Here is a 23,718-nt window from a genome sequence, read left to right on the forward strand (position 1 = left end):
AGTATATAATGGTGAGTAAAAATGATTTAATATGTGAAGTTGATAAAGGAAAATTAGCGTCACACTATTTTGAGTGGTTCTTTTAGATGAAACAAACACTCAAAAGACTCTCAGTAACATGTCAAATGCATACGAAGGTTAGCATTGGATTCAGGGTTGAGGTTAAGGTTAGGGTTAGGATTAGGCCCAGGATTAAGGTTAGGTTTTGGGTGAGGTTGGGTAAGGTTAGGTTTTATGTAATGGTAGTAACAAATTAACAATACATCTACTTAATGTAAGTGATATATAAACAGTACTTCTACACTTTATTTACTTCAGTGTATTCAGATGCTTCACTACTGCTACATCACTGATACGGTGCTAATGTGTTACTGATAATCTTTTAGGAGTTTATTAATCATCTACAAAGGACCTCTTCAAATAAAGTGTTACCTAAACTTTTGGTAAGTCTTAAAAAAGGCTTTATTTGGAACTAATTGGCCCTACAACACTATGCATGTACCTTTGACCGCCATGAATGGAAGGTTTCAGGCCAAAACCTTTTCTGAAAACTATCACAAAACAACATTTAATCCATCAGGCAATGTATACATAACCAGTTCATATCATTTTCTTTTAGGGAGCTTTACAGGCATTAAACTCTTCAAATGTTTGGTTCCTATCACCACCACTGTGAAGAATTCTTACTTTTTTGTAAGTTATCTTTCTAGTTTATAATGCATACAGTCTCTAACCTGGACCACCGTACTACAGAACATATACACTGTGCAAAAATGTATATAAAGCTGTTTCGTTGGCCAGTAAGCATGCATTTGCTTGAAAAAACAAAACAAACTAACATTGGTATATTGTAGTTCTCAGCGTTATTAAAAAAGGCACTGCTTTCGCACAAGTGGAGGTGCTTTATTTTCCAGTTGTTGTTGACCGTGCACAGCCACACCATGCACAAGGGAAGCTTTTCTCTCTCTAACAACTCATTCTCTCCTAGCTCACATATCTGTCTTTCTCTCCACCACTCCTGCACACACTGCTGGGGCAAGTAGCAAAATAAATCAAATGCAGTTAATGCTGCAGAACACACAACCTAAAACTAACAGACCAAAACAATTCTAGAACACACTACAATACAAATAAACAGAACATTGTGATTTGATGTGTGGCAGTGTGTTAGCTTAACCACTCAGCTCCGTATTTCTAGTTATATATAGTTATTATAAATCAGCTGTGATGTTACTGAAATTCAAATAATCCGGGCAATGACTGAAGTGCAGTGAACAGTCAGGAACCAAATGTATGTTCTTAGAGCTTTTTCGTGATCAAGATATCATTATCTTTTTAGAAAACAAGAAATGATTATGCTTTATTATATCTATGTTTACTCTATATGTTTATATTAAATAAATATATTGTTACTTAATGTTTCTTTACAGACTGCAACACATTTACTGCTGACATAAATCATTTTAAACCATTATGGTGGCTGTTTAAGACTTTGCAGTGCTGTATGTGTGGTATACAGTTTTACAACCACAGGTTTTTTGTTGCTTATCATAACCTTTGTTCAGACAAGGTGCGTCTTGTCTCACATGCATGAGTTATGCAAATGGAATCTCACAGTATGCCTAACAAGCTGTAGCTGATTTCGAGTCCACACTGTAAACATTTTCATTTTGCACTACAATCATAATGACTCTATTACAGAACATGAACCATCTTCAACAAACACATCCATTGTATCTACAGGCTATGCAGATTTCTGTTAAGGTAGGATAAATCACTTCACTGATACTGGCTATTAAGCTTATTTTTTTCTCTATGTTTAATGAATAACTGTGTAGGAGAGTGTGGGAGTGGCTTTTGGCTGCAGTAATTAAAGGTCCAGCACTTACTCTGCCCTATGCACTGCCCTCATACCAGAGATCACAGCACGGACCCAGACTTATGGATTCAGCCAACATGGATTTCTAGATTGTGCTGGATGGATGTGATTTGATTTCTTCTGTTGATATTGCTTCCGTCGATGTGTAATATACAAAGATGTTGTAACTCAGTAAGTAACATTACTGTGTATTTGTAATTGCAATAATTCTATCATTATATAGTTAATGTCTGGCAAAAAACTTTTATCTCTAAAATGAGAAAAGAAACATCCTTTACTTTTAAAGTATATTAATGTAAAGATATTTTATTCCAAGTCACTTTGGAGCATTTTCATTGGTCCAATCATAATTATTTTCACACAATGTACAGGGCAACTGCTGTGCTCAAATGATGGAGAAGAATCAAAATACACAAAAATGGAAATACATGTTTTTCTTTGGACAGCAACGATATCACTGAGTGATAATAGCTTGTGGAGTAATGTTTTCTTTGTGTTCTTAATGCCATATCGCTGTGTATTATCTCCTGTTGAAAAGAATTATATTGTTGTTGTATGAACAAAACCTCATGTCTCCATTTTTATATTTTTTACTTTTTGAAAATACCTGTTGCCCTTTACATTGTATGTACATTTCATGAAGATTGGATCAAAAGAAATGGCCCAAAATGTCTTGGAAATAGGTCTGGCTTATAATAAAGGTAAAGTATGTTTTTTCCTTCTCCTGTAAAGTTACCATTTTGAAGATACAAGGCTTTGATCTGACAACAGTGATATCAATTGTTCACCTTTTTTGATTTAAACAGCAAATAATGGACAAACCTACAAATTGGCTCTAACCCTAAGTTAAGAGTAATTCAATTGTCATGTTTACAAAATATAAGTATTTTTTGTTAATTATCTAACTATACATTTAAAATCTGAATAAAATGTGATGTGTAATATGAATAGTAAAAGACAATAAATGATGTGTTTATGGCATGCTGCATGTAAATACATATCTGTTCTTTTACAGTGTAGTAAGTAATATCCAGCCAGTTGTATTAAAGTAAAAGACTACAATTATGGGCAAAATTAGCGCATGCCTATCAGTCATTGTGTACATATGGATATTTGGGAGCTGTCTCTTGTGTTCAGGTAAGGTCACAGAAGTACACAATACAGATCCAGTAATATATTATATGTAATATTTTAATATATTAAATACTGTTCTTTGAACTTTAAAATGCTTGAATACTGTGTAGCCTGCAGTCATTTAAAGATGATAAAGCAAGATCAAAAGCAAAATCCTAATGATCAAATCTTGTTTTCATGAGCTAATGTTTTAATTCTTGTACATCATAACCCTCAGCTTCCACCAATCCTAGTCTCTGGGGACAGAAAGTGGCCTTTCTAGGCCGTTCATGTTACTGGCGGCTGAGCAAGACCTGCACAGTGCCACCTTTAGAGGAACTGAGTGTGTGTGTTGACCTCTGGAGACAGATTACCACCTCAGCCTGGACTGCCTTCATATACAAGAAACCTGGAGAGCTTGGTATCGAGCTAGGCTTGGCTGGAAAGGGTGGCAATTTGAAGGCTTGGCTTTTTGGAAATGAATGGACAGTTGCGTATGACTTGCCTCTTCAAAACTGGCATACCGTTTGCTTGACATGGTCGAACCACACCAGACGCTTCCAGTTGATTGTCAATGGCTCAGTTGGCCTAAGTTCTAAGCTTAACGACTTAGCACCCAGTACTCTGGCTCCAAATGGTACACTCACCCTGGGGGTGTCCCACAGCTTTGTTGGTGGCATTATGAACTTCGAAACAGGGACCAACTTCATGGGGGAAATAACAATGTTCCGTATGTGGCAACAAGAGCTAAACCCCCAGCAGCTCGCAGAATGGAAGTGTGTGAGTGGAAATGTTGTGACCTGGAGCAAGAATGACTGGGAGTACCAAGGCTGCTCACCTATAACAGACAATAGGCTAAAGTGTGGTAAGTCAAACCTCTATATTCTCAACAAGAAGGGTTCTAATAACAAAAAAGGTTCTATGACTTGTCACAGTAATGGAACACTTTTAGATACTATATAGAACTATTTTAAACTGTTCTGTGAAGAACCACACACAACAGGTTTTCCATCATAGAAAACTATTTAACCATGCAAAGAACCATATTTGCATTCAAATAGAACTCGTGAAGATCCACCTTTTTTAGGTGTGTATATACTGTACACCATTAAAGAAATAAGGTTCCTAAAGTGTTTTTTGGCTTAAACATAGAGTTCTAGGAATGGCCTTTTAATTGATAGAAACGTTACATTATATGGAGGTTCTTTAAATGGCCCATATCTTCCAACTGTTTTGTGTTTTCATTGTTTCCCCCTTTGTTCCTCTGTGATTTGAGTGGTTTTATGTACCAAAACAGTCACAATTCTGTTCACATGACCATTTTGTAAGCTCTCATTTTCTCTCAGAATTAAACTGTCTGTTTTTGTTAATGTGCCTGAAATATGCATTCTGACCGGCTTATTGTGCCTAAATCAAAAAGCAGTCCGGGCTGCAAACTCTGTAAACTGAATAAGCGGATATACGTGCAAGATTTGATAAGTACATTTTGAAAGTGTGATAATATTTACAAACTACATCAACTCTTTTATTCCACAAAGGCAATGGAGTTAAATGGGGCTATTAAACTTTAAAAAGGTTCTTCACATTCACATGTCTCATTTGCAAATATGTCTATTTAATAAAGAACCATCCACTGCAATATTATATTTAAATATTAATATTTCACTCACACCCTGTCATAGAAGCACAAGTTCTTCGAGAAGTGTATCCTAAATGAATCTGAGATCTAAAATTAGGTGGCATCAGGAGAGGAGAAAATGAGTCAAGCTACATAAATTACAATAACAACACAGTAAAAAAGAATAAACATTTTCACACACAGCCATTTAAACATCTGTTGCCTTTAGCTGGCCAGTTAATACAGATGGGTACAGAAATGCTAGCTTTCCGAAACTCACATTTATTCTCATGTCTCGGGAAAGTGACAAAATGAAAAAACCTACCATCTTCTGTTTTATTTTTCTTTCTTAATTTACACAATTTTCTACTACCACATATATTCAATCAGACAGGACATGTCTGGTGTGTGAAGTTTGCTTCTTTCATTTTACACTGAAGCTACGCTGGCAATATAACTAGCAAATAATGAAAGCTTATGGTAACCAATTATGCATCATGTAAACTACATAACTAAACCTGGTGTCAATTTATTATGTAATCTCAGATAGACCTGTTTATGTGATTTCTGAGAGTGTATGCTATATTGTTCTTTATATAATTAGACAAAAGTACAGATAAAACTGACACTTCAAATAAGCTGCTAAACCTCTTAGCTATTCAACATACTTTTAACACTTTTGTTTTCCACTATTGCTTTATGCTAAAACATTCGGAATTGCTTATTGCCTCTCAGTAAATGTTCTCCATCTTCTTTCAGAATGGTCAAAGTATCGAATAAACATGAAGCTATCGATCACTCAAAAGGCCAGTGGTGACTTAAATGGGAATGAGTCCAAGGCGATTGTGCTGAAATGGGTAAGAGATATTGGATCAATATTTACTTTCTCATAACACCATATCCAATATTAGGGGTGTTGTGAACAATGGCCTTTTCCTTTCCTCATGTTTTAGCTGGAGACCATTTTGCCTCAGAATACGCTTGTGAATTCATTGTTCCTGTCAAGTCTAAGGTAATTATAGCCCTATGTATTAAATGTTTTGTGCATCATTTCAGGTAATGCATGTTGAAATATTTGAATTAAATTGAGTGGTTTGATTTGTCTTATTGATGCACACTGTTTCGTGCAAAGACTCTACTTTTCATATATACCTGCATGATTTAGTTGTTCAACAACCACACATGATATAACAGACTCTGACATGCTTTCTGTTTATTTATGTTTCAAATCAGCCAGAAGTACCAAACAAACTGTGCTCTGTGTGATCATGAAAATGCTGAAATGAAGGTGTGCGCACATTATTAAATAGATATGTAATCAGATATACAGGTATACAGCAATTTTGGCCACAACCAACTCAAGATGTTATGCTTTTTTGTAGGAGGCCAGAAATGCGTCATCCAAAGAAGAATGGTAAATGTCTCAGTTGATACACATCCATAATATGCAAATAGAATTGAATTGATACTCATTTCTTACATAAATGGAATGTGTTACTGATGTGTTAAAAGGTTCAGCTGCGTGGTGTATGTGACAGTGAGCCCTCATGCCACAATAGATGAGACTCAGGATGAACTGTGGACATTGTTAATACACACCTACAACCACAGTGACCACACTGTCCTACAGACAGATCCAGCTTCTCTCAACATCCTTCCAGTTGGTATGTGTGAACACGAACAGAAAGAATGTGTGAGAAACCTGAACTATTAATGTGCTCAGAGCACCTCAAATTCAGTAGTTATAGGACCATCTGATGAAGCTGATGTCTTATTATATACAGTATTGTGTAAAAGCCAAAGAGCACCCTTCATTTATTTACTTTGCAGTGAAGCAAAAGTTATTGCTTTTTCAGGATATATTTCTTAGGAGATTGACAGAAGATAATCCACTTGCAAAACAGGAGTTATAGAGAAAATGGCACTAATAATCACGTAAGACCTGGTAGAGCACATCTTAAGGCTTGTTTACACTTTGAATCAACATATCGCTGTTGTCAGAACAAAACCTTGTATCTCCATTTTTGTCGATTTTCTGTTTTTGACATAATTTGAAAATGCACATTAGGCTTTAATATTGTGTGTAAATTTCATGAAGGAAAAATTACTTGTGAAAAATTCTGGTTCCATTGACTTACATTGAAAGTAAAGTAGGTTTTTTTCTTTCTCCTGTAAAGTTACCATTTTGGAGACAGCAGCGATGTTTTTGGTGATCGGATTGCATTTGGATTGTACTTGACCATATGAAAAGCCATGTATAAACACAGTCAGAACACGGTCTGTTTGGTTTACGATCAACCCACTCAAACCACATTTGTAGGTGGTCAGACATGGATCTTGACCACACTTAACACGTATCATTGCTGTCCAATGAAAACCACGGATCTCTATTCTTTTGTGATTTTTACTTTTCTGCATCATTTGAGCTCTGCAGCTGTCCTTTACATTGTGTGATTGGACCAACAGTTATGCTCCAAAATTGCTTAGAATCAAAACATTTTCCATTAACTTACACTGAAAATAAAGAATGTTTTAGCCTTCTTCTGTAAAGTTACTATTTTGGAGATAATTGTTTTTCATCGGACACTATATGCAAGCAACAAAGAAAGAAAGACAGAAAGAAAGGCAGATAGAAAGAAAGAACAAAAGGAAGGAAGGAAGAAAAAGAGAAAGAAAGAAAGAAGGTTTAAACTATGGAAACATGGTAAAATATGGTAAAATGGAAAATAAATTCTTTCTTTCTGTTGCAGCAATCATTCCTGAAAACGATCCAAACTATACAGGTTAGTGCAACCTTTAACTACTTTTCTCATTGTTGCATTAATAGATGTAAAAGTGTCATTCTTTGGAAAAGGATTAGAAGATGGTTGCTTAACTCATAATAATAATTTTTCCCTCTCAGATTTTTCAGACACTTTTTACAGAGTTTATATGAACCTTACTATGAATGGCTCTGTGGAGAGCGCAGCACAGACTCTTCAACACTGGGTGAATGAATACACTCACACATACACATAAAAATCGTTATAGATGGACGCCTCTTCTCACTGTCATTCTTTCTCTTGCTCTGTAGCTTCAGCAAACATTAGGCGGAGGCCACCGGATGACAGTTCTAAATTTTAAGCTTACAACAAATCCTAAGTAAGTGGCCTGTAAATTGTAACCAGGTCAATCTATTACAGTCTATAGCTTGTAACATCCTAAGGGATATTATTCAGTAACTACATGGAGTACAAAGAAAACAAACAATGTAAATATACCTTCAAAGGTACGAAGTTGGATTTAAGGTCCAAATGTGGTCCATAAATATGTTTTTTTTCCCAGGTGAAAACTATGCTTTTGCACCTTTTCATAACCAATATTTTAAATCAGAACAACACAATAAAAAGCCTAGAGATTCAATGAATTATGATGCAATTATGTTTTCTAACTAAAGTTTAAGGGTACCACCACAGTGACAAGAGGGGCATTGCCCAGTCATAGTTTTGTTCCTTTTTTCTGAAAGTGCAAATTGTATAATAAAAGTTTGCAGGTCCTGGCCATTTAAAGTGTTAGGTGTGAAAGGATTAAGAATATTATAATAAAGATTAAATAAAGATTATTTTGGTTGAAAGAGATTTTTGTTGACCCCAAATTCAATGTGAATATGAATTCTAGTGTTTTAAATGTAAAAGAACTACATATATTGAAGAGATTTGAAGTCATTCAGTTGCTATGAGTGTCGAATAGTGTATGACCTCTTCTGTTTGTGTTTCTTTGGGGATGTCAACCCAGTCAAAATGGCAGAAGCAAATCAGCACTAGACTCCAGGTACTTTATTTTTGGAGTGTTACACCTGAACTACTCTATTGTCCAGATAATTCAATTTACTTATCAGTGAAATGTAAGCTAAGAGATGTTTCCATGTGTTGCAGATATGGCTGCACCTTCCACGTCCAGGCCTTTGCTCCAGTGAATGTTAATGAAACGAGGACGCTCATTTTTGACCTCTTAACAAAAGGATTTTCCAACAGTTCCATCGCAATTAATGTCTCAGCCAATCAAATCAGCATCTTACACATAGGTATGACTTATGTACTGTAAATATTACCCATGTATGCTAGAATTTACACACTGTCCACATTATTACAAACATCTACCTTTTACTTACTATGGCCTCTTTATGAGATCCACCAACCCAGAGTGTAGCCTATTTGTTGTTGTGCACTGGTTAAAGTCACACTCCACCCGAGTGACAGGATCACTGATGACCAGATATTATTGGGATGACGGATCATTCTTAGCACTGCAGTAACAGTGATGTGGTGGTGTTGCTCCAGTAGCACTGATGTGTCTGATCCACTTGCACAACACACACTGACACATCACCATCAAGTCAGTGTCACTGCAGTATTAAGAATGATCCACCACCCAAATAACAGCTGTTCTGTGGTGGTCTTGTGGGGGGTCCTGATCATTGTAGAACAGGGTAAAAGCATGCAGAGAACTACAGTATGTAGTATTAATTGTAGAACTACAAAGTGCACCTAGATGGTTAGTGGAACTCATAAAATGGACAAAGAGAGTAGATATAGGGAGGAGTATAGTAGATATAAGGAGAAGTAGATATAAGGAGGCCGGTGGATGTGTGTGTGTGTGTGTGTGTGTGTGTGTGTGTGTGTGTGTGTGTTTGTGTGTATGTGTGTGTGTGTGTGCGTATGCTTGTGTGTGCATATAAATAGAGTTTACGGAGTTTAACATATTGGAAAATAAAAACACAAACTTTGTATAGGCCAAATTTTAAATAAAGAAATGCTACTTGTGTCTTAAAACGTATAGAAGTGTGTTCTCTGTATAGTATTTGTACTTGACTGTATTGTGTATCCTGTATCCCTTCACAAGCATTCTACTTTCTCTGTTTCAGTGGTGTGGTTTGTTGAGAGCTGGTACCGTGCCGGGGACAAAGCTTTTATATTTTGCATATGACATACGATACAGGAACAAACTATTTTACCGTATTTCAGTAAAAAAAATGGTCTGATATATTGCAATAGTAAGATATATCTCTTCTAGTGACTGCAGTATAAATAGATAGCAGTAAATTATTTGACGTTGTAAAAGCCAGCTGTCCATGCTAACATATAGATTTTAAGATTGCTGTTTATTTGTACAGAGCCTGGGTTTTGTCCAGAGGATACCACTCAAACGGTTTATGGCCTGTACACATGGCCCTCCATACCAGCCCAGGACACATATGAAATGAAGTGTGAGAAGGGTCATGACAGTGCCACAAGACTCTGGTAAGCTATTTATACCATCACATCTATCACTGAAGCTAACAGCAGGGTTTTACTTTAGTTTTTATTCAGATGAGTGAACACAATGCCCAGTGCTCCTAACTCAAAAATACAATTCATTTACACTTTTATTGTACTGACTGTCAAGTTATCATAAAGTTATAGCTAATATCACATAATACCAGTCATTTCTTTACTACTTTAATTGACATTCTATGGTGTAGATATATTTTGTTTCCAAAAAGATGCTAAGCCAGAGAACGACAAGCCCCTCGGGTAACACTCCCTTTTTCCATTTGTCTTTGCGTCACACAGCACACACTCTATACGCTCAGTCTTCAGCTGGCTGGACTGATTAATAAGCCTTTTTATATGATTTTAGCAAGCAATATCCCCCACTTGAACCATTATCTGTAAATATAACGCATGAATTATCTCAAATAACTTGATTATTAATACTCAGGCAGATAAAGATGACAATACAAATTTAATATCTGTAAGATAAAGGTAATTTATTTTATGGAGCGTCAGCATTTTTAAATTGCAGGATGCTGGCTGTTAACCACAGCTTTCATTATTTTTGCTCTTGGACTACTGTACCTACTGAGAAGGAAAGTAGCTGTCAACTGTTTTTAGGAAAAACATGCTCAGTGTCTACATACAGCCTTGTTTTAATGACAAAGTTTTTTTATATGTTAAAATGAATTAATTTCCTTGTTTTCCTCAGTAAGCTGGATGGTAGCACTGATGGAGTGATTTGGGATCCCCCAGATATATCAAGATGTGAGAAGGTCATGATTGATATTGATGATTTGGAAGGGATCACAGTTATGCCAAGTAAGTGCTTCATATCATATTGCGTATGTGGTAACATTTTCAAATGATTGCTTACGAAATGTTATACTACACACAACCTGAGTTAGCCATGCGCCACCTCTACATCAGTGTTGCTTTCTGCCCACAGAGCTGCTCTTGGCAGGATATGTTTTGGGTGGTGGGCCACTCCCAATCTAGAAGTGACACTGATGTCTGCTACACTCATACTAGCACCATATCAACACTGCCATATCAATATCATATCAATATTGCTGCAGTGTTGAGAATGGCCCTTCCCCAAGGAACATCTGCCAACAGTTGTCCTGTGGTCAGAAATAGGTTTTCATATCTAATAAGAGGTTTGAGCTAAAAAAAAAAAAAAAAAGCTGCCCCTTCTATGGGCTAATGCTAAAACTAACACTGAAGCTAATCATCTCAATGCTGAGGAAACCCCAGCATCTTTTAGACAAAGACTTTATCCTTAACAGTGCAAATGATGGCATGTGTGGGAGTGTTAATATTTATCTATACATAGAATATTTTAACCATAATGTTAACATTTTACAGTCTTGTTTAAAGTCAAACTAACTATGTAAAACTCTAACATGAAAAGTTAGCATAGCTACCTAACACAACATTGCTATAAGACATTGTTTATCATTTGAAATCTTTTTTTTGTAAGCCATAGCTAGAAGCCTTTGATTTTGTTGAATAGTGCCGACAGACTGGATTATCCTCTTAGCCGTTACGTACATCTCTTTACTTCTTTGCCTACTTTTTTATATTCACTTTTTCCAATGTAAGGACTCTGAACATGCCTCTGTACTATTTCTCCTCTAGACAATTCAGCAGATGTTTTGGGCATGATTGAGAACCTGCTGCGTAACGAGACAGATTTGAATTTGTCCCAGCTGAACACTGTGTTGAAGAAACTGTCTGAGGTCACTGAAGTTGGCATCATGACCTCTCAGCTGGCTGACAGCATCATTAGTGTGGTTTCAAATGTCTTAGATTCCACATCCTTTCTTGCCCAAACCACAAACAAGTGAGTATAACAGAAGCTGTTCTGTGTAATTCTTTGTAAGGAAGCAGTATAACTGAATGGCAGTATTGACAGTATCTATGGGGAATTTAAAAGATTTAAAAGCTTTAGAGCCTACAATGCTCCCTGAAAAGGATTTACTGGAGTTGACACATATACATTATAAAGTATCAAAAATATGTGGTGCCATCACATTGCATCTGAACTCTTCTCTCTGTCTGATCCCTTCTTTTGTATGGTTCAGAATCCTTTCTATCACAGAAAGGGTGGGAAACAGGATAGATTTCTCTGGATTTTGTCACAACACCACTGTTCCTTCGCTTGCACTGCAGCTAATCAACGTGGAGACTGAGGAGTTCCAGGGACTTACGTTTGGAGTGTCCTCCTTCCAGACAGGCCTATCTCCTGAGGTGAGACATCCTCAAGTCACCACTGACCAAACACTGCAAATGATCAAGAACACTATTGAAACGGTAGAAAAGTGTGGAGTGTTATCCTGGAGACATTATAAAATCATTTAAACTGTTAATTTAAAGCAACACTAAAATCATTTTAAATTTTAACATTATTTACTTTTAGTTACAGTTTTCTGAGATATAATGATTCAATGTACTGATGTTTGCTTAATTGCTTTATTATCATTTTTATTTTAAAACAGAATCATCACTTCATTAAAACCTATTTACTACTATTGAAAAAGTGTTTTTGTACTTGGACACCTATATATTTTTGTGAAGGATAGAGTTTATATTTTTTACACATCATCAGTCCATCTAAACAAGGAAGAAAACAGAACTCTTTTGGTGGCGCTAACCATCGCTAAAAAGACTATCAAACTGGAAAACAAGAAAAAAGATCACCATCGATCAATAGAAAAACCTTCTAATGGAACACATAGCAATGGAAAAAGTCTCAGCATCTCTCAAAAACAAATCTCACGAATACAAAAAAACATGATCAATACTTAACAACATTCTACAACCACCTTAACTTCCAACGGCTTTCAGACCTACCAGTGGTGCCTCTACCCAAATGTTCCTGGTCTCACATACGCGCACACACACACACACACACACACACACACACACACACACACACACACACACACACACACACACACACACACACAAACACGCACATACACACACACACACACACATTATTTCAATATGTGTAAAAGGGCTACTGACCATTAAGATCACTTAGGGGTCTTCTCTATGAAGCAATACACTGCCCACTCCTCTTAAAAATAAATCAGAATAAAAGTCTTGTTTTTTGTTGTGCTACATGCATTTGAAGAAATCAGAATTTAAAGAAAAAAGTTTTTCAGTGGGTTTTGCAGCATGCTCATCTTTTAAAATGTTCAGATGTAAAATTATACTATTTCATTTTGAATTTTTTATGGCCAAATTACCCATTTCAATGGTTTACTTAGTCTGCATATATAGCTGGTATGTTGCACCACCTGACATTGCTAGGGAGCCATTAATGCCTAAAGTAGACACTGGATAATGTGATATCAGTCATTGTGTATTTGTTAATTTATTTAATAGGGATATAATAAACTTCACCATGACAAATGTGCATCATACGATTAACCCAAAATCAAATTTGATGCAGATGCATGTATACAATAATTCTCATAAGATTCTAGTAATCTACAAGATTACTACATTCTAGTAATCTACAAGACTAGATGTGTATAGAAAGATGAACAGAGTTGATTCCTTAATGACTGAGAAAGCTATAAAACACAGTACTTAACATTAAGGGTGAGAATAAAGTTGGAATAAATTAAGTCCAGAATGTTTCGTATTTGCCCCCGCGACCCTGAGGAAGAAGTGGCTTAGAACATGTGTGTGTGTGTGTGTGTGTGTTTGTGTGTGTGTGTGTTTCGTATTTGAAAGTGATGATCAAATCTAAGGTAGAAAACTTACTTTAGATCATTACAGACAGTCACTGTATATTAGTTATCATTAAAAAAAATTCTTGTTGCTCTCCAAAGATATTCATCACAGCCATAGATACCTCTAATCTACCAGTTTATAATATTTCAGTATACAATGTATGAGTAGTCAAAGTAGGACGTTCTCCCAGTGTTGGACTCAAGCATAATGTTCTGTCTGTTGCAGATATTTCTCAACCAGGCTTTTGCAGAGTCGTCTCCCAGGGGTTCAGTGGCATCTATATCCTTACCCCACACTCTGGACAGCTTCTTCCCCCAAAACAATCAAAACATGAGTCGCATTCAGTTTCATTTTTATGGCACAGAAAGTCTCTTTGAGGTAACTGCCACCTCCAGAATGCTCATGTGTTGTGTGAAAGTTCAATCTGCTTGTTCTCTCATACACAAAGTATGGTCTTAAAATGTATTAATGTATATCTGTTATACTTTTAAGTGTATTATTTGTATTATAGTAAATTAGCCTTGAATGTTTCATTTAACCAAAACCACCAAACCTCCCTTACCATATTACAGTAACTCCTCTGAAACATAATGCTTATCTGCACTATGTACAGATGCTATGTTTTTACAATGTTCATATATTTTTGTAATATTCTCTAGTATGTATGGCATATTTCTACACAGATCTGCATACATATAGACATTCTTACCTGCATATGCACATATTCACATTCATAGCTCCTCTCCATGATTCTTTATTACTCTTTATTCTATATATACTATTATTTACTTATTTATGGTTTTATATTGTACTATTCCCTTAGTTAAATACTTGTTAGCAGTCTGTGTGCTTGTGTGGTCTGTTCAGTGTATTGCATGTCATACATGTCTGCACTCACCAAGAGAAATATATTTAACATACTTGGCAAAATAAAGTGATTCTGATTTTGATTATAGGACCCTAGTAGCAGCCTGGCACTGAATTCCTATGTTCTGTCTGCCAGTGTAACCAATGCTACTGTAAATGACTTAAAGGATCCAGTCGTTGTCACTCTCCTTCATCTTCAGCCCAAAGAGGTAAGGAACCAGTTGGGTCTTATCATTTGCATCCCAACAAACAAAGCAAGTGAACATCCATGAAACAGGGGAAAGTGTAATAATTAATATTGCCAGCAGGTTGTAGTGATCCTTTCAATAAGGTTTCATTTAAAGGACAATTCCACTGAATAAAAAAAAAAAAAAAAAAAAATAAAAAAAATATATATATATATATATATATATATATATATATATATATAATTAAATCATTAAGATGTAAACTAAGTAACTTAGAGTGGTTTGATGTGAAATGGTCCCTTCTATAGACACTTAAAGTTCACAGTGGTGGTGATAGGAACCAGACGTCCAAAGTGTTTAACGCCTCCTAAAGTGATTACACAAAATGGTGCTCAAAATCAATACACTGCTCAATGCATGAGACATTGTTTTATAATGTTTTATGAGTATAGATTACTTCAAACCATATTTTTCCAAATCCATCAGTGGCAGAGAGGTCCATGAAGGAAAATAGGTTACTAAGAATACTTTTTCTGGATTTACCTCTATTGTACCGTTATGAACATTATATGTAACAAATCATAAGACAAGTGTAGATTCACTGGTGGCTTTGGATAGTAAATAAAATGGTTATAAATGTGTTGTTGGCAGCATGACTCCTAGTCCTTTTCACTACCATTGAAAAGCATGTTTCTGTATGATGCACCAATTCATACTGCATGCATTCTGTAAAAATCTCTGGAATTCCCCTTTGAATGGCAGCAATGACTGTATGGGCAGCAACAAGTCAGTGCATTTTCCCCATCACTGCCTCTGCTTTCTGTCAGCTGAATACTGTCTTGCAGTAAAGCATCAAATAGATCAGTTAGTTATTTCAGTTAGATCAGTTAACTAGTCATCACAGGTGTAAAAGAACAGTGCTTTACTGAATTGTCTGTCTTTCAGGACTACAGCACGGTCCAGTGTGTGTACTGGGACTTGGAGAAGAACAGTAAGCTTAATTTTATAATGTCCTGTACAAGGTTGACATCTGTGTGTAGTACATTTCAGTAAGTGTCAATGTTTGTGCATTTGTCTTTGTGACAGATGGAAAAGGTGGATGGGATGATAACGGATGCCAGGTTAAACATACCAATTTCACTCATACATCCTGCATCTGCTTTCATCTCACGCATTTTGGAGTGCTCCTGGTAAACAGTATGAATACTGTAATATATTGTCATATTGTAACATGTAATAAAGCGTCAAATTAAAGATAATAACTCCTGATATTGTGTGAATAGTTCTTAGAAGAATGGACCAATAATTTTGGAATTGTCCAACATTACTTAGATTTAAATGAGATTACATTAATGTAGAGTACCGTGCAAAAGTCCACAGTTCATTTATTTAATTTTCATTCAAAACAGCCACTAAGTACAAGTTATTCATTTTCCATCAGCAGGAAAGAAACTGAAAAAAAAAAACCCATTTATTTAACTGAAAATTAAAACCAAAATAACATTTTCAGTATTTAGTGTATCCAACCATTGCCTTTATTACAGCTTCCATTATTTTCAGAAAACTGCGGGGGTGTTTTTCCACACTTCTCAAGTTCAATCTTTAAAGTTTGTTGCATTTTGTGTTAACTACGATCCACATAATCTCAAACACAGTCAGTGATGTTGAGTTCTGGACGCTGGGGTGGACAGCCCATTGTTCTGAGAACACCAGCAGCTTCTTTGTTTGATTTGAAAATTTTGTCCATTTTTGCATTTCTTTTTCTCAGTGATGGCTTAACAGCTACACATCTTTTCAAATCATTTTCAGACCACTGACTTGTCTTCTCACCATGGAGGTGGATTTTTTTTATATCTGAAGCAAGAGTGAAATTTGATTTTCTATATCTCAAAGATGGAAGCTTCAAGTACTGTTTATCTGATAGTGACAGTTCGATGGTCTACCAGGCATTTTAATGTTGATAAGAGCCCTACTTTCTCCCGAAACTAAGTAGCTTGTACTGACCAAATTAGAGATACAATGTTTTGTTGTGGCAGCAATATGTTCAATATCCTATCATGCCTTCTGGAATGTCTTACATAATACGTAAGCCCTCAATCTTATCTTTCAGGATGTCTCCAAAACGCCAATAAACCCCAAAGATGACATGATTCTGACGATCATTACATACCTGGGCTGTGGCATATCATCTGTGTTTCTAGGCATCACTTTGCTGACTTACATCGCCTTTGGGTGAGTTCACAGTCATGAATTATCACCATGCAGTATAAGATAGTAGATAATGTACAAATTGGGCTTTCAATATGTCATTGGTTAATCATTATCAGTATGTTAGGAATATTCTAGATGGCTGCAGTATGTAAAAAAGACCTCAAACCACATTACACAATCACAGTGTTTAATGCTATGTGCTGTGGTCATTTTGACCAACCACAGCTCCAGATGAGTATATAACATTAATGATTCACTATTGTGTTTTAAATATATTGCAAGGCATACCCCAATCTCAATATGTTGCAGTATAATTGCAGTACTAGTGTTTTGTCCATATGGTTCAGTCGTAGTTCAGACTCCGTAATTCCATGCAATCTCTTCTGCTTTGTCCTCTCCTTTTATAGAAAGCTGCGTGGTGATTACCCATCTAAAATCCTCATGAACCTCTCTGGGGCTTTGTTGGGTTTGAATATGTGCTTCCTGTTAAACTCATGGCTTGCTGAATTCAACAACGATGGCCTCTGCATTGCTGTGGCTGCCATTCTCCACTACTTCTTACTGGCCTCATTCACCTGGATGGGACTAGAGGCGATAAATATGTACCTGGCCTTTGTCAAAGTCTTTAATGTCTACGTGCCCTCTTACATCCTTAAATTCTGCCTACTTGGATGGGGTGAGACATGTAATATGTAGTTAACAAGGGTACTGGGCAAAAATCTAAGACTATTCTTTATTTAACTGAGCTTCAGTCAAAACAGCCATTAAATCCATAATCCACATAATCCACCTTCAGTGGGATGGAGAAAGTCAAAGGAAAAATAAGTGAAAAATTTTTCCAAACCAGGGTTTAAAAAAAATATTAAAGATACAGAGAAAATGAGACTCGAAACCACTGTACAAAACCTGGTAGACCACCAAAACTGCCACCATCAGATAAACAGCACTTTCATCTTTGAGGTTTTAGCTCTTTCAATTTAGCTCCACTCTTGCCTCAGATATAAAAAAACACTGATGTTTCTGTCCATCCTTCCACTGTGTGAATACAACTCAACACTATGAGTCTTAAAAGATTGTGTAGCTATTATTAGAGCTATTATTAAGAAAATGACAAAAGGAGCTGCTGGTGTTCTCAGATCCGCCCGGTGGTGGCTGGGATAGGTTCCAGCACCCCAGAAGTAGCTTGGAAAATGTGTGTGTGTGTGGGGGGGGCTGTTCTCAGAACAACCCAGAGCCCAAATCTCAGCATCAATGAATGAGTCTGGAAAAGCGGAGCATGCAACCAGCTCTGAACTTTGGAAGATGTAGGAAAAAATTCTTGGAAAAACTGAAAGCAAGTCTCTTGAAAATTGAAGCTGTAATAAAGGCAAACTAAACACACTGAACACTGAAAGAAAAAGATATAATAGCTGGTTGTTGAAGCTTTAGTGTAATTTTCTGTTAAATATATGTTTAACCCGATACAGAAAATAAATAACTTGCTTGCCATGTTGACCAGAAATGAAATACCTGAAGGGTGAACTACTTTTGCAAAGTAACTGAATGAAATGAGGGACAAATTTTGTAGTTGTTAATTAGAGTTCAGTACTTGTAATCTAAGACAGAGCACAAGTTGTTTCACAGAACTTGTCCTTAAACTCCTGGCTTGTCCATCAGTTAATCTTCTTCAAGCTTGTTATAAGGGAGCTACTTGGAATGATTTGATAACTTATGAAAAAAAAAAACTTATGTAGGCCTGAGTGTGAAGTTAGGTGTTTTCCCTGCTCTAACATTCCTGATTCAACTTATCAGCTAATTATCAGTTCATCTATAATGCATGTAATGTTGAAAAACACAAAATAGGATGCAGGGTATTTCTGAAAGTACAGCTGATGTTAAAAGTGATTGAAAATGGTGACTGCTTTGTGGTATTAATGTCTGAAATGTCTTTTTCAGGTTTACCTCTGATGATTGTTAGCATAGTTCTTGCTGCAGATAAAGACTGCTATGGCAGTGCTGCGTCCGTAATGACAGTCAACAGTACTTCACCTTTGTAAGTGTCTGTTTTAGGTAGTTCAATCTTCCTAGTGAATGCTTGCATCAGACAGAATCACTAAACCATTGCTGTCCCCTCTTCTTGTGTTTTCTGCAGTTGCTGGGTTCAGAATGACACAGCATTTTTTGTGACAGTGGTGGCGTTTGTGGTTCTGATCTTGCTCTCTAACATCTGTGTGTTCGGCTTGGTGTTGGCCCAAATCCGTGGTTTGCATCTCAGTAAAGCGGCGGGCATGAACAGAGGGATGCTACATGACCTGCGTGTGGTGGCCAGCCTCACTTTCCTGCTGGGCCTCACCTGGATACTGGCCTTTTTTGCCTGGGGTCCTGCCCAAGTGCCCCTCCTCTACCTCTTCTCTGCCCTCAACAGTCTGCAGGGTAAGACAACTTTGCTGCAGATAGATCAGAGGCAAAGAATCCTGAGTCAGAGATACACTACGTGCCCAGAAGTATCCAGACACCAGTTTGTCCTGTTACTTCTGAAATGAAGGGTATTGGAAGTGTGTCCCCTTTTAACTGCAACCTTCTTGGAATGCTTTCCCCTAGACATTGAGATGTTGATGCTGGGATTTGCTGCTGATTCCATTCAGCCACAGTAACTATGTTGAGATCATAATATATTGAAATACTAATGCTGGCAGTTTAGATCAGGCCTAAAAATGATGATCTAACTCAAAACCCAAAAGCGTTTGATGGTCTTTTATCACTCCAAAGTGCATGATAAATAATTTGAGGGTAAATTCAGGATAACAAAATTTGAGAAAATGTTCCCATCCCAGATTTGCTTTTTTTCATATAATAATGTTATTATTTCAAAAGATAATGTGCAAAATACTAGGCTTATATTTTATTGTCTGGGGCTAAAATTTGCATAAAATGCATAACATCCAGGGTGTATTTAACTACCAAACGCTGAAATCAATATACATTGTGTGCACTGAAGCAAATTTATACATCCTGAAGCACTTCAGATCTTTCAAACTTTAATATTTAGTATATAATATATATTTATTTGTTTCTGCACCTCAGAAACTAATAAAGACACAAGTTTTGCACACTGCCTATTGAGCACCATGACTTTTTTCTCTTAAAAATACTGTAACACCTGTGTCAGCAAAATGTGCAAAATATACTGAATCTATGAGTTAAAAAGAGTGTCTGGACACTTTTATAAATATTAACTGGGTTCCAAAAGCTAGAACGCTAGAGAACGTTGACTGCACTCTCTGTAGCACTGTACTATGAAGGCCACTTGGTCACATAATCAAAAAGGAGTAGATAGGTGAAATTTTATGGAGAAAATACTGTTAATGTGAGCTGGCAAGTAAAACATAACATGTTTATTAGCATGCTATCCTGCAAACTAATAACTGTTCAGCCTGCTTAAAGCAGGTGCCTTTCAAACCCTGCATTTAATTAACACCCTCTGGAGAAACACTAAAAAACATATATTTTACTGTTCTATTTTCCTGGCTTTTTAAGCAGCATGTAGTAGTTTATTTTATTTGTCTTAAACTTTCTTCATGGTCACACATGTGCACAAAGGATTCAGATTGACAGGAGTCCATAAAAGCTGTGCTTCTTAGCCCTATACTAGTACAATAAAACATGTCATTTGCCCAGGGGGCTACCAAATTTTTGCATACAAATGTACAGTATTGCAGCTTTTCAGTGTATTTGAAAGATTCTTGGAATGACTATGAATATTACTACCTTTACACCTAGAAATATATAAATATATAAGTCATTATTCTGCGTGTTATGTATGTGATTTACAGAGTTTTCCTGTTTCAGGGTTTTTTATCTTCCTGTTCCACTGTCTCATGAAAGACAACGTCCGTAAGCAATGGAGGATTCACCTCTGCTGTGGAAAATTCAAACTCACTGACTACTCAGGTGAGGTCAAGAGCACAGTGAGATATTAATTATACAAAAGTTATGTGTCACATTACTTAAGCAGGATCATGATGCACAGACCCTTTAAAAGCATATCAGGTTGAATTAATGAAAATTGCTATCTGACCTTTAATCCTAGCCTGGAGTGGCTCAGTAACAGTGGGGGGAAGAGCTAAGAGTGGAAAACTGGTTCACACGCCGTCAGAAACCACAAGCGAACGGAAGATCTCAGACTCCTCTGGGAATGGAGGAGACAAAGCAAAGGAAAGAGACAATGGTGCTGGGTGACTGGCCTAGAGAACAGTTTTTAAGACTTTGGGGCACTGCATGAATAAGAATTACCTCGCAGCAATAGTCCAGTTAAAAATCAAATGTACACAAAAAAGCAACGCACAAACAGAATTCAAGTCTCCAGATGGCCACTACCACTGTTTTCAGCTATGTGACATACTCCTGTACATCTGATACATCTTCATAGATAACATTATCTGACACAGTGTTAGAAACCACACAAACAAGTCTATTTGAGATGAATTGACAATGTGGCTTGAAGGAAGTGAGTGATGATTTAAGCATGCAGTTTATGTGATGCTAATTGGTTACCATAAGCCTTTGTTACTTACTAGTTACACAGACACAAAATATGGCTAATTGTCTACATCCAGGGAAGAGGAAATTATGTACATTTGATTTTTGAATGAACTGTTGCTTAAACTGGTCTCAATATCTCTGCTCACCTAAAACAACTGGAATGAGCTCAAAAAGGAAACTATGATTATTCCAGAAAGGGATGATTCATTATGTACTTTTGTCTTTTCCTCTTTAAATTATTTTGTTAGTCTAAACTGGTACTTACAGGCAGTACTCTGCATCATGCAGCATTTGGGCAGGCTGTCATTTACATTTAGCATTTTGTTAAGTGCCTTCCAGGTAATGAAGAATAAGTACAGTAAAGACTGTCAGTGTGTCAGTGCTGTTAACGTCTTTCCAGTGGTCACGGTAAAACATAACACAGATGTATGTATGCCATAAAGAATTTTTCAGTACATAAACAGTAAATACAGTATTTATGGTGGGCTGGCATCAGCTGCCATTTAAACAATCACAATCTTTTAGAAATTTGATCTAAACCAAAATGGCATTTGAAAATATCTTGTGTCTCACATTAAGCAGCAATGCCAGAAAAAAATCACTACACTGCGCACACACTAGTTCATACGGTGAATGTGACTGCTCAGCTGCATAACTAATTGTGATTATTATTACTATGATACATTAAAGATCTAAACAATCTAATATGAGCTTAGAATTACATGGTATTATTTGACATTTTTGTTGAATTGGAGTTTTATGCATATATTCACCATTTAGTGCTGCTTATTGTTGCTGGAGTGATTTTATTTTTTTAAATCAAGCACTGTAGAGTCTGTTTCTTCTTGAAAATGGTGTACTAACCTTATAAGGTACTTTCTGCATCCCAGTCAGCCCAGATGATGAGTGTGGCATAACCAATCAAAATTTGTGTTTTACCCATGTGTCCAAGCTTGGGAATAAGTTTTTTACAGGGCTTAGAAGCTTGGCTATGAAGTCTCCTTAAATGAGCCTTTGGATTCCAAAAAAGTTGGGACGCTGTGCAAAGTGTAAATAAAAACAAAATGCAATGATGTGCAAATCATTTAAACCCTATATTTCATTGAAAATAGTACAAGGACAACAAATCAAATGTTGAGACAGAGAAATCTAATTTATTTTTGAAAAATATATTTCCATTTTGAATATGATCCCAACAGTATGGCTAATATTAATGTTCACTGAAGTTAGTCAACTTGGTAGCCAGCTAGCTAAATTATCATCTGTACAAAACAGAGAACTAACTAAACAAAGTTTAAGGATCAGTCATTGATCATATATTTTGGGGTGATTAGTTGCTTGAAAGTAAAAATACTAAAGTTATCAAACTTGTGTATTTATCAGTTGCCACTCCTGTTAGGGTAATGTACCAGACAGTGATGTATAAAAGCTGGGAAAGGGCTGTTATGTGAAGGTAGACCAATATAGATGAAAAAACCTCAGTACTTTTGAATATTGTGGCATTTTCCTACTTTCCTACCTATTCCTACATTTTCCTAACCCTAACCCTATTTAAATAATATACTGCTCCCAGGCTTAGAAAATGGATGGATGGATGGATGGACTGCTCCTAAATCTTGTTAGGAAATAAATCTTTTTCTGAAATCTATTTGTGCTACAATTATTGGCACACTTAGAAATTCTTGAATCTACAATCTATAATCTTTAATCTTCTAACTGGAGTACATTTGCATTCATAGTTTATTTTACACTTGAATGGTCAGCCATGACTCCCTGATCCATTGGGGAATATACATGACATGAAACACACGCCAGATTCCCTCATCAATCGTTATGAAAAAGACAAGAGAAAACAGCAATGTTGTGTGACAAAAGGTTGCTGAGCTGCACACATCAGGAAATGGAAACAAGAAAATAGCTAAACAGTTAAAAATGCTCATTTGCATTATTAGGGCATTAATTAAAAGCTTAAAGCATCTGGAGATGTTAAGAATCTGCTGGGAAGAGGATGGATGTCCATACTGACCCCACGCACAGTGAGGAGGATGGTATGAGTGGACAAGGAATCTCCAAGGATCACAGATGGGGAATTGCAGACATTAGTTAGGTCTTGAGGTTACAAAGTCTGCCAAACTGCAGTCAAACAATATAACCACAAGTTGTATGGGGGGGTTGCCAGAAGGAGGCCCCTGCCGTCAAAGACCAACAAATAAGCTCCTGCAGTTTGCCAGGCGTTACTGGAACTTTCAGAGGGACTGTTTTCTATGGTCAGGTGAGACC

The 23,718-nt window shown here is 36.5% G+C and overlaps 1 protein-coding gene across 3 annotated transcripts; it reads left to right on the forward strand.

Annotated features, from left to right (window-relative positions):
* The first annotated feature begins 1,917 nt into the window (after nucleotides 1-1,917).
* Nucleotides 1,918-23,657, forward strand: adgrg4a (adhesion G protein-coupled receptor G4a). Of its 3 annotated transcripts, XM_037540315.1 has the most exons (28): nucleotides 1,918-2,050; nucleotides 2,523-2,580; nucleotides 2,895-3,016; nucleotides 3,231-3,857; nucleotides 5,370-5,467; nucleotides 5,564-5,622; nucleotides 5,844-5,898; nucleotides 5,993-6,024; nucleotides 6,123-6,274; nucleotides 7,361-7,393; nucleotides 7,513-7,598; nucleotides 7,684-7,751; nucleotides 8,385-8,420; nucleotides 8,525-8,673; nucleotides 9,763-9,889; nucleotides 10,614-10,723; nucleotides 11,543-11,747; nucleotides 11,989-12,154; nucleotides 13,877-14,029; nucleotides 14,608-14,727; nucleotides 15,652-15,697; nucleotides 15,793-15,896; nucleotides 16,817-16,938; nucleotides 17,325-17,593; nucleotides 18,853-18,949; nucleotides 19,049-19,329; nucleotides 20,746-20,847; nucleotides 20,987-23,656. In XM_037540315.1, exons 3-28 carry the CDS (start codon nucleotides 2,944-2,946, stop codon nucleotides 21,133-21,135), a joined length of 3,519 nt encoding a protein of 1,172 aa, XP_037396212.1. In that variant the 5' UTR covers nucleotides 1,918-2,050; nucleotides 2,523-2,580; nucleotides 2,895-2,943; the 3' UTR covers nucleotides 21,136-23,656. The 3 variants fall into 3 exon arrangements, with proteins under 3 accessions (XP_037396212.1, XP_037396213.1, XP_037396211.1); XM_037540316.1 differs by lacking the exon at nucleotides 2,523-2,580 and having other exon boundaries at nucleotides 15,793-15,827; nucleotides 20,987-23,657; XM_037540314.1 differs by lacking the exon at nucleotides 2,523-2,580.
* The last annotated feature ends 61 nt before the right edge of the window (nucleotides 23,658-23,718 follow it).

This window comes from Pygocentrus nattereri, chromosome 8 (genome assembly GCF_015220715.1).
Source record: "Pygocentrus nattereri isolate fPygNat1 chromosome 8, fPygNat1.pri, whole genome shotgun sequence".
Classification (NCBI taxonomy): Eukaryota; Metazoa; Chordata; class Actinopteri; order Characiformes; family Serrasalmidae; genus Pygocentrus; species Pygocentrus nattereri.

Coding starts and splice junctions, on each gene's coding strand:
- adgrg4a (XM_037540315.1), top strand. CDS start 2,944: ATGGGCAAAATTAGCGCATGCCTATCAGTCATTGTGTACATATGGATA. Junction 3,858..5,369: donor AGACAATAGGCTAAAGTGTG/GTAAGTCAAACC, acceptor ATCTTCTTTCAG/AATGGTCAAAGTATCGAATA. Junction 5,468..5,563: donor AGGCGATTGTGCTGAAATGG/GTAAGAGATATT, acceptor CTCATGTTTTAG/CTGGAGACCATTTTGCCTCA.